The 10,634-nt window shown below is 53.5% G+C and overlaps 1 protein-coding gene across 1 annotated transcript in view; it reads left to right on the top strand.

Annotated features, from left to right (window-relative positions):
• Nucleotides 1-10,634, top strand: part of TGM6 (transglutaminase 6) — a 53,508-nt gene that overhangs the window by 37,619 nt on the left and 5,255 nt on the right. The window contains exons 3-10 of the mRNA XM_005874763.1: nucleotides 382-555; nucleotides 1,091-1,333; nucleotides 2,288-2,406; nucleotides 4,319-4,447; nucleotides 5,798-5,975; nucleotides 6,550-6,688; nucleotides 9,181-9,284; nucleotides 9,362-9,684. Of these exons, the coding sequence (XP_005874825.1) occupies nucleotides 382-555; nucleotides 1,091-1,333; nucleotides 2,288-2,406; nucleotides 4,319-4,447; nucleotides 5,798-5,975; nucleotides 6,550-6,688; nucleotides 9,181-9,284; nucleotides 9,362-9,684 (1,409 nt within the window). The remainder of the gene's footprint in view (nucleotides 1-381; nucleotides 556-1,090; nucleotides 1,334-2,287; nucleotides 2,407-4,318; nucleotides 4,448-5,797; nucleotides 5,976-6,549; nucleotides 6,689-9,180; nucleotides 9,285-9,361; nucleotides 9,685-10,634) is intronic.

Raw genomic sequence — 10,634 nt, 5'->3', positions numbered from 1 at the left:
ACATCCTCCATGCCCCTACCCCACCCCTCCCGCCACGGTCCCCCCACCCCATCCCTGTCCCCTGTCTGCCAGCAGCCCCGCTCACATGCTGCTCATCAATATATAAAAACAAGGTTATATATTGATTGGCTGATGAAAAAAATTGTGACAAAGGCTCACAGGAACCTAGCCCTGTACTTTCCCTAAGAGCAGTGGTTCAGTGCTCACTAATTCAGTGTTCACGGAGACTTGATAGAACGTAACTACCACAAAAAACCAGGATCTACTGTGTGGGACAACTAGTGGCTGAATGAGCACATGGCTGGCAGGCTGGGGCAGATGGGGGGCAGGGGTGAGAAACGTGCCACGGGCTTGGCCTCATCGCCCTGTCCTCTCCCTCAGGGATCAGAGTCACCGAGGTGGACTGGCAGTGGCCAAGGAATGGTGCTGCCCACCACACCCAGGAGTACCCCGGCCCCGAGCTGGTGGTTCGCAGGGGCCAGATGTTCACCTTCATGCTGGAGCTGAACTGCCCCCTGGACAGCAAGGACACCCTCATCTTCACGGTGGAGACAGGTAACTGGCTCACAGCAGCCTCCACTGGTCCGCAGTCAGGAACACTTGTCTTGTGACCAGTGACCTGAGACCCTGTAGTCGTCAGCCCAAACTTGGGGGCAAACAAATCCCTACGGGTGGGCTGAGCCCTGGATCCTGGAAGGTTTTGATGACAGCTTTCTGGGGGTGGCTGGGAGGTGCTGCAGCAGGCAGGGGGATAGACAAGATGACGACTCTGGAATCCTGAGGACACCAAGGATTCTGGAAGGTACAAGAAATCAGCAGGCACCTGTTAGCCCACACCTTTCTCTCCTGGCCAGACAAAAGGCAGACTTTGGTCTCGAAGGGGCCTGTCACTTTCTCTTTGATCCAGGAGGTGGGTGGGAGTCGGGACAGCTGAGTACCCCATTCTGCCAAGGCCCAGTCTTGTCTTGGGCAGGCTCTTCCCCGCAGCTCGGGGAGGGAAGGCTGCACGTCCAGGCCGGCGGCTTTCTGCTTTTCCGGAGCTGGATTTCCTGGGGTGGCTGGTCTCCTGAGTGCCTCTCCTCTCCTCCAGGGCCCCAGGCTTCTGAGGCTCTCGGCACCAAAGCCGTGTTCCCGACATCGGAGCTGGAGGTGGGAAATGCCTGGACGGCAGTGAGGGCAGCTCAGAAGGGGAACACAGTGACCATCAAGGTCACCAGCCCTCCCGATGCCGTCATTGGCCGCTACCGGCTGAGCGCCAGGCTTTCCTCTCGCCGCAAACACAGTGACCGGAAGCTGGGCGAGTTTGTTCTCCTTTTCAACCCCTGGTGCCCAGGTAGGAGCTGCCAAGACCGAAGCACAAGCTTTCCTGGAAGCTGTCCTAGAGGAGGGCTTACCCTTAGGAAGGGCCTGGGAGGCAGGTCAATGGCTAGGGAGGTCAATGCCAAGATCTTGGTGAGAGCCAGGCCTAGGTGGAGGTGGGCACTGGGCAGAGGAACCTGGTAGCAGGTGCTCCACAGGAGCCTGTGCCAGGGGGATGGGAATCGGTGGTTTCTGTGTGCAGAGGCCAGTGGGCAGCGATGGGGCCTGAGGCAGGAGGGGCCCAGGAGTGGGTAAGAGCTGGGCTTTAGCCATCAGACAGCGTTGGTTCGGTCCCAGCTCTCCTGTTGCTTCTCTCTATGAGTCTCAGTTTTCTCATCTGTAATATGGGAATAACAGCCTACCTCTAAGGGTTATGGTGAGAATTCATAGCACTAATGCTTGCAATATAGAAAGCACATTATAAGGCAGCCGTGGGCAAACTACGGCCCGCGGGCCGGATCCGGCCCGTTCGAAAAGAAAAAAACTAAAAAAAAAAAAAAAGACCGTACCCTTTTATGTAATGATGTTTACTTTGAATTTATATTAGTTCACACAAGCACTCCATCCATGCTTTTGTTCCGGCCCTCTGGTCCAGTTTAAGAACCCACTGTGGCCCTCGAGTCAAAAAGTTTGCCCACCCCTGTTTTAAGGGGTTCTGGGGTCAGTATTCTCATTAGCATTGAAGAAATTTGAGGCTGCTGTTGGCACCAGTAGGGTCGGCCAAAGACATCAGGACTCCTACAATCCTTCAGTATTGGGCTGGGTTGGGGTTGGTCCCTGCCTGGGAGAGATCAGCCAGGTGGAATGGAGCTTGGCCTCTTGACAGCCCGGGAGCCCAGCAAGCCCCTCTTGGCCTCTCCTGCCAGCCAGCCTCCCGGCACCTCCTGCAGCTGGTCCCTGCTGAGCCCCTTTGACCTCTGCCTTTCAGAGGATGATGTGTTTCTGGCCTCAGAGGAGGAGAGACAGGAGTACGTGCTCAATGACAGCGGGATCATCTTCCGAGGCGTGGAGAAGTGCATCCGAGCCCAAGGCTGGAACTTCGGGCAGGTCTCCAGGGGCACCGGCCACAGGGGGACGCGGGCTAGGGCATGCGAAAACTCAACCAGGAGCCCTTTCTCCCAGGGGGGACAAGCTGTCTGCCTCCTAGAGCAAATTCGTCCATTCATTCATTCATTCATCTACTATTAGTTGTGTCAGGGCCTGCGCTGGGTCCTTGGGAAGGCAAAGTGCTTTGGATGTATTTGGAAACAGAATGGGTCAGTTCTGCTATCCTAATATATAAAAAGCCAGGGGCCGTCACGACCAAAACAAACGGACGGACGACGGAACAGCAGGCTGCATGGGGCGACAAGGCCGGCAGGGGGCTTAGTAAGGGACGACCAAACAACTGAACAGCAGGCTGCATGGAGTGACTGAGCCAGCAGGGGGTTTAGGGAAAGGTGACCAAATGACTGAACAGCAGGCTGCATGGAGTGACCGAGCCAGCAGGGGGGTTAGGGAAAGGTGACCAAGGGGCGGGGGGGGGGGGGGGCGGGGGGGGGGACCAGGCCTGCAGGGGGGCAGTTGGAGGTGACCAGGTCGGCAGGGGGGTGCAGTTAAGGGCGACCAGACCGGCAAAGGGGGGCAGTAAGGGGCAACCAAGCTGGCAGGGCAGTAGTTGGGGGCGACCAGGCCAGCAGGCAGAGGCGGTTTGGGGTGACCAGGCTGGCAGGGGGGGCAGTTAGGACAATCAGGCAGGGAAGCAGGTGAGCAGTTAGGAGCCAGCGGTCCCGGGGATGTCCCAGGGATCGGGCCTAAACAGGCAGTCGGACATTGCCTGAGGGGTCCCAGATTGGAGAGGGTGCAGGCCAGGCTGAGGGGACACCCTCGCCCCCGTGCACAAATTTTGTGCACCGGGCCTTTAGTAGAAAGATAAATATCATAGATCAAGGGTTCTCAGTCTCAAGCCTGCACCAGCATCATGTGGAGGGCTCCTGAAAACACACAGATGGCTGGGCACCACCCCCAGAGTGGCTGACTCATGAAGGGCTGGAGAGGGGATAATTTGCATTTCTAACAAGATCCCAAGTGAAGTCATTGCTGCTGGTCTGGGGCCACACCTGAGAGCCTCTGGCTTAGATAAATAGTTACAATACAGGCATGATGGGCAGAGGAAAGTCAGGGTAGTAGAGGTGGGAGCAGAGGGTGTACAGAAGATCATGAAAGGAAACGCCACTGTGGGGCTTGTGGGAGGCTTCGTGGTATTAACAGGGGCTGGTGTCCAAAGTTGGGCGGGACCTGGACGGGCAGAGGGAAGAGCAGACAGGGCAGCAGGAGGTGGGAAGTCGGAGGGTACCGAGGTTCTGCTGGAGGAGCTCCGTCTGCCTGGGCTCCGGGTGCCCAGCCAGAAGAAGAGTGGCAGGCAAGGGAAGGCCCTTGACTGTGGGCTGAGGAGTGGGTGTGGAAAGCATTTGGGGTCAGGGAATGGGCGGGGACGATACACTTCTCAGCATCCACTGCTTAGAGTCATGTGGGAAAGTGAGGGTTCCCAGACCCTCCAAATTTTCCAAGACTGGACATTTTAATTTGTACGTAAAAACTTCCCAGTGTTTAAATGAGTTCGCTCAGTTTGCCAATTAATTCAAATGTAGTTGAAAAAAATCATAGAAACCGTCCAAGTAAGCCGGTGGGGTCGACGTGACTCCAGAGCCACAAGTTCACACTATTGACTGCGGGCACTGGGGAGCCACAGGGGCTATTGAGCAGGAGAGGACATGGTTAGGGTTGAGCTTCTGGTTCCCGGGTGACTTTTGAGGAAGGGTTTCTGAGTCTTGGGGATGCTCTGTGGGGCCCCTGGGTGGTGACACGGAGGCAAACTCCCCTTCCCCTGCACAACACAAATGACTGACTGGGTGAGGTCGTGGGAGGGTCTGGAATACGGGTGAGGCTCTGGCTCTAAGCACAGCCTCTCTGGGGACAGTTTGAGGAGGACATCCTGAACATTTGCCTCTCCATCCTGGACCGAAGCCCCAGTCACCAAAACGACCCGGCCACCGATGTGTCCTGCCGCCACGACCCCGTCTACGTCACCAGGATCATCAGCGCCATGGTGAGGAGCCCCGCCATCCCCGCCAACCTCTTGTTTTAATTCTCTACTGCTGCCTAACAAACCACCCCAAAATTCAGGGCTCTAAAACAACCATTTATTATGCTTACAATTTTACGGATCAGGGACTTGGGCAGGGCACTGCGCGGATGGCTTGTCTCTGCTCCAAGATGCTTGGGCGGGGGGGGGTGTCTGAGTGGCTGCAGATGTCTGGGGCGGTTTGATGGGACCATCTATCTGGGGCCTTGGTTCTGGCGGCCAGTGTTCTCTGGCAGCCCTTGGTCTCCCCCGTGCCGCGCCCGCCGGAGCTGGACCGTGAAGATGGCTTGTGCACTTTCCTGGCTGGCGCTGGGCTGGGGTAGTGGGAAGAGCGGGGGCTGGCCAGTCATCACTCTGTCTCTCCATACAGCCTTTCCACGTGGCTGGGCTGGGCTTCCTCGGAGCAGGGAAGTCTCAGGGTAATCAGGCACGGCGCCTGGCTTCTCCCCACCTGGTAGTTCCAGAAAGAGGAAGTCGGAGCTGCCAGTGGCATGAGCGCCTGGGCCTGGAAACTGGCGCAGCGTCACTTCCACCATAGTCCTTGGCAAAGTAGCCACAGCAGCCAGATTCGGGGAGAGGGTACTCAGACACACCTCCTGGGGAGGGCTGCCATCTTTAACCCGTTACACACCAGTCCTCCCTCCTCAGAAGAAGGCCTTGTAGCTCTCTCTAAGAAAGCAAGTGTTAGACAAAATCGACAAAGCTGCTTTCCTCATATTTGACACTCTCAGTTCCCCAAGACCTCAGAGAGCTGTTGGAGCACAGGGACTCCAAAGCAGTGACCAGTGCTGACAGCAGACACTATGGCCCTGGGGCACAAGCCCTGAACTCCTTTTATTCACTTGCTGTGTGATCAGGGCAAGTCCCTTACCCTCTCTGAATCTCTCTCTCTTTTTCTTTTTTTTTCTTTTTCATCTGAAGACAAAAGTAAAATAATAGAACCTACTTTAAGCAGATTAATATGGTGGGCCCAAAGCTTTAGAGGCGTGCCTGGCACCCGGGAAGCGTTTATTGAATGTTAGCCGTCTCCATAATTGTTATTCGACCAACAGTTCCCCAAAACACACCATTCAAAACAGGAAATGCTCTAAGACCGTAGATGATTTCCAACAATAGAGTAACCCAATGGGAGGTCACTGCACGTAGTAAATGGTAGCGAAAAGTAGAAATTTTAAGACAGTAAAATTTTCAGACAATTTAAAAGCAAGGGGTGACCCCAAGTGCCTGGGTGGTCCAAAGCTGGAGGTGATTGTACGATGGTGAGGCTGCCGAAGGGGGGAGCCCTGCTGGTGGTGGACCCATCCGTCTGTGCAGGTGAACAGCAACAACGACCGGGGCGTGGTTCAAGGCCAGTGGCAGGGCAAGTACGGCGGCGGCACCAGCCCACTGCACTGGCGCGGCAGCGTGGCCATCCTGCGCAAGTGGTTCAAGGGCAGGTTCAAGCCAGTCAAATACGGCCAGTGTTGGGTCTTCGCTGGAGTCATGTGCACAGGTATTACAAAATTAGGCCAGTTCTCTCATTTACATTTATTTGCATAGATCTCTTCTCTTCCCTCCCTCCCAATGCACCGCCCCCCCACAAAAAAAAAAACACACCCAGTCTTTCTTTACTGGTGAAGGGGAAATAGAAGTCTGGCTAATGAAGAAAGAAAGAAGATAATTTATTTACGTGACTGTGGATCATTTATTTGGCCGAAGGAGTCCCCCCTCCCTCTGCCCGGAACTCACTGAGTGGCCTTGGGCAAACCCTGTGGCCCCACGGCCTCCGGTCCCCTCGGGATTCCAAGGCTGTTACATGGCTTCCAAGGTCCTGTCAGCCTTGGAGCCTGTCCATTCAAAAGTGGGGGAGGGGGCAGTAGTGTCCCCAGAAGTCCCCTGAAAGAAGGTAGAGGAGAGGGTGGTGTTTGTGAGAGTGGAGACAGGAGTCTTGGCCCTGACCAAGTAGACAAAGACAAGGAGGAGCCTGTGGCCAGAAATGAGGGGGGCAGCAGGCTGGGAGCGCCAGACCCCTCCCCAGTGCGGGGGCCTGGCTGCTCCTGGAGCCTCACCAGCCTCCTACTTTTCAGTCCTTAGGTGCTTGGGGATCGCGACACGGGTTGTGTCCAACTTTAACTCGGCCCACGACACAGACAGAAACCTGAGTGTGGACAAATACGTGGACTCCTTCGGGCGGACCCTGGAGGACCTGACGGAAGACAGCATGTGGTGAGTCCTGGGCCCGCTGGGTCCCAGGGGCTCCCTGAGGCAGTCCCCAACCCGGAGCCCAACTCTCCTGAGTTGAGCCAGTTCTGGGAGGAGTGAGAGGCACCGTGTGTGTGTGGGGGGGGGGGGCTTTGGTAGGCAGAGGGACTCTGCTGAGATGCAGGAGTCTTTGGACACGTGACTCAGAGGTCATGAGGGGGCTCAAGGTCTGACCACCTCGAACCCCTGGTCCTCCCCTCTGTGGGACAAAGCCCTCCCCAGAGTCCTGTGACTATTACATTTTTGAAAATAGGAAACGCATTCATGTGCTTTGAAATTCCAAAGGTACAAAATGGGCCACAGTGGTAAGTCTCCCTCCCACCCGGGGGGGGGGGGGGGGGGGGTCTTAGGCAGAGGGACTCTGCTGAGATGCAGGAGTCTTTGGACACGTGACTCAGAGGTCATGAGGGGGCTCAAGGTCTGACCACCTCGAACCCCTGGTCCTCCCCTCTGTGGGACAAAGCCCTCCCCAGAGTCCTGTGACTATTACATTTTTGAAAATAGGAAACGCATTCATGTGCTTTGAAATTCCAAAGGTACAAAATGGGCCACAGTGGTAAGTCTCCCTCCCACCCGTCCCAGCCTCCCTGTCCTCCTCCCGGAGGCAGCACTGTGATTAGCTTCTCCCGTCTCTTCCCAGAGAGTCTCTGCAGACACAAGAACATGCACATAGTGAGTCCCCTTACACACCTGCTTTTTAATATTGGCAGCTTTGTGTAACAAGGCAGACCTCGTCTTGTTGCACGTTTTATTTACTGCGCTTCGCTTTATTGCACTTCACAGATGTTGCATTTTTGACAAATTGAAGGCAAGACCCCCTCCCCTCGTAAGCAAAAAAAATCACAACTCGTTTATTGTGATACCTTGCTTTATTGCGGTGGTCTGGAACTGAACCCAAAACATCTTCCAGATCTGCCTGTACTGTCATCTTGCTTTTGCATTTAACAACTTTATATCAGTACACTCAAGGTTTTCTTATTATTTGTAGTGTGTAAAATAATGTCGCACTAGTGCATGCGAGGCCCAGTTCTGAGTGCTACATATATACTAACTCACGTTCCTCCAAAGAACCTTGTGAGCTAGGTAGTATTATTATCTCTATTTTGCAGATGAGGAACCTGAGCACAGAGAGGTTAGGTAACTTGTCTAAGGCCATACAGCTAGTGAGTGGACCAGCAGGGGTGTGCACCTGGTCTGCCTTTCAATTATATGAGAACAATCATTGTTTCTCTAACCATCTCACATGGATGGACCGAACAGCTGCCTTTTATAGACAAGGCTTCAGTGAATAACCTCGTCCGAATGTTCATACGTATACGAGTTGTCACACAAGTCAACTTTCTAAAGAGCAGAGGAAACCAGGAAGAACATACAACACAGAGCACAGACAGCCTTGGCAAGCCAGGCCTTCGAATGTCCTCGCCCCTCCAAGGAGTGTGCCCAGGAGCCCTCCCCCCGCCCTTCTCCTGCCTCACATCACCTGCCTCTCTTCTCCCCTTTCCTTCTCTTTTTGCTTCTCTTCACTCCCTGTCCCCACAGGAGCGCCACAAAAAGGAACAGACCTTCTTTTGGATGCTGGGGCCTCTGTCACCATGCAGGCTGTCGCTGTCCTCCTGTTTGCCCCCAGATGCTTATCAAGATGTCTTCCCAAAGACCATTACCTACCAAACAAGGGTTCGGAGACCAGCTGTAAAGATTCCACGTCTGATCAACTAGGTTTCTCTCTGCTGCTTCCTTACTGTGTGACCCTGTGTCACCTTTCCTCGTCTCACAGTCTCATCTTTAACGTAGGAAACTTAAAATAAAACCTGAGCTCCTTACCAAAGCCTACAGAACTCTGCATAATCTGAACCCTACGTGCACCCCACGCTTGCTGTAGCCCAGAGATACTTACATACCTTCTGTTCCTTGAACACACTGAAGCTTTCTCTTGTCTCGAGAGCCTTGGCACATGCTAGTCCTCCTGCCTGGAACACTGTTCCCTTCACTCCTCCCATGGCTACTTCTTTCTCCTTTAACTCTCATCTCAGATGTCATTTACCTACAGCAGGTCTCCAGCAGTTATGCTCTATCTCAGGCCCCTCTTTCCACAGCATTGTTATTTGCATTTGTTTTATTTATCTGCTTACTTAATTTCGCCTATCTCCCCATCTGTCTCCTTTGTTAGAATGTAAGCTGCATGAGAGCAAGGATCTTCTGTCTTATTTGCAGTTGTATTTCTAGTACCTTAAACAACAGGTTCTTGATACACACACACACACACACACATACACACACACACACACACACACACACGATATGTTCTCATCAGACCAGTTGAATGAATGGCTCACAAGATCCCGCCTCAGCACTCTTGCAGAGTACCGGCCCAGGGATGGCTCCCACTAGGAAGTTCCCCTAACATGGGCCTCTGTGCTCACTGTAGGCCACCCTGCCCCCTCCTCTCTCTGTGGCAGGAATTTCCACGTCTGGAATGAGAGCTGGTTTGCCCGGCAGGACCTGGGCCCCTCTTACAATGGCTGGCAGGTTCTGGATGCCACCCCCCAGGAGGAGAGCGAAGGTATGGGCTCAGCCGGGTGGGTCCCAGACACCTGCTTTCCCTCACCCATGCTGCTCACCCCCACCCCTCCTGCCCAGGCGTGTTCCGGTGCGGCCCGGCCTCAGTCACTGCCATCCGTGAGGGCGACGTGCACCTGGCCCACGATGGCCCCTTTGTGTTTGCGGAGGTCAATGCAGACTACATCACCTGGCTCTGGAACGAGGATGACAGCAGGGAACGTGTGTATTCAGACACGAAGAAGATTGGGAGGTGCATCAGCACCAAGGCTGTGGGCAGCGACTCCCGCGTGGACATCACGGGCCTCTACAAGTACCCAGAGGGTAAGGGCAGCACGGTGGCCTCTGCAGCCTCCCCGATGACCCGACCGCTGCAGAGGGACAACCGTGGGTGGCGGGACCAGGCCCTTTCCCGGATGTTCTGGTGGTGGTAGCATCCTTCAACACTGTCTCTGTGCTTTGAGCCAAGTGCCTTTAGCTCAGTGGTTCTCAACCTTCTGGCCCTTTAAATACAGTTCCTCGTGTTGTGACCCAACCATAAAATTATTTTCGTTGCTACTTCATAACTGTAATGTTGCTACTGTTATGAATCATAATGTAAATATCTGATATGCAGGATGGTCTTAGGCGACCCCTGTGAAAGGGTCGTTCGACCGCCAAAGGGGTCGTGACCCACAGGTTGAGAACCACTGCTTTAGCTTCTAGTAATAGCTCCCTCTGTTTTCTAAGATTTCCCACATCTAATGATATAATAGCTGCATGTCCTTGAACACTTACCATGTGCCAAGCACTGTATGAGCTATGTTCACATATAATAATAATTACTATAAACATAGTGATGATAGTAGTAGAGTTTTTTAACTTGAACAACTAGGATACTTAGCACTAGGGCCCAGTTCAAAATTAATAATAATAATAACAATAACAGCAGTGCCTGTTTATCATCTGCCAAAGCCTATGCCATGGTCACTAATTTGTGCTTTTTCTCCACCCTCCAAAAAAAAAAAAAAAAAAAAAAAAAAAATAGCCCTAGCCGGTTTGGCTCAGTGGATAGAGCCTGCAGCCTGAAGGGTCCCAGGTTCGATTCCGGTCACGGGCACATGCCTGGGTTGCAGGCTCCATCTCCCCACTGGAGGCGTGCAGGAGGCAGCCAGTCTGGTGATTCTCTCTCATCATTGATGTTTCTATCTCTCTCTCCCTTTCCTTTCCTCTCTGAAATCAATAAAAAATATATATTTTTAAAAAAACAATAAATAAATAAAAACTCTTAAGTTATTGAAATAGTCCAGAACCAAACAGAATGCATATGGCTGAGGTCTGCATATGGCTCCTGGGCTGCTAATGGGAGACCTCC

This window comes from Myotis brandtii, unplaced genomic scaffold (assembly GCF_000412655.1).
Source record: "Myotis brandtii unplaced genomic scaffold, ASM41265v1 scaffold45, whole genome shotgun sequence".
Taxonomy (NCBI): Eukaryota; Metazoa; Chordata; class Mammalia; order Chiroptera; family Vespertilionidae; genus Myotis; species Myotis brandtii.
This window is presented reverse-complemented; position numbering and strand designations above follow the sequence as displayed.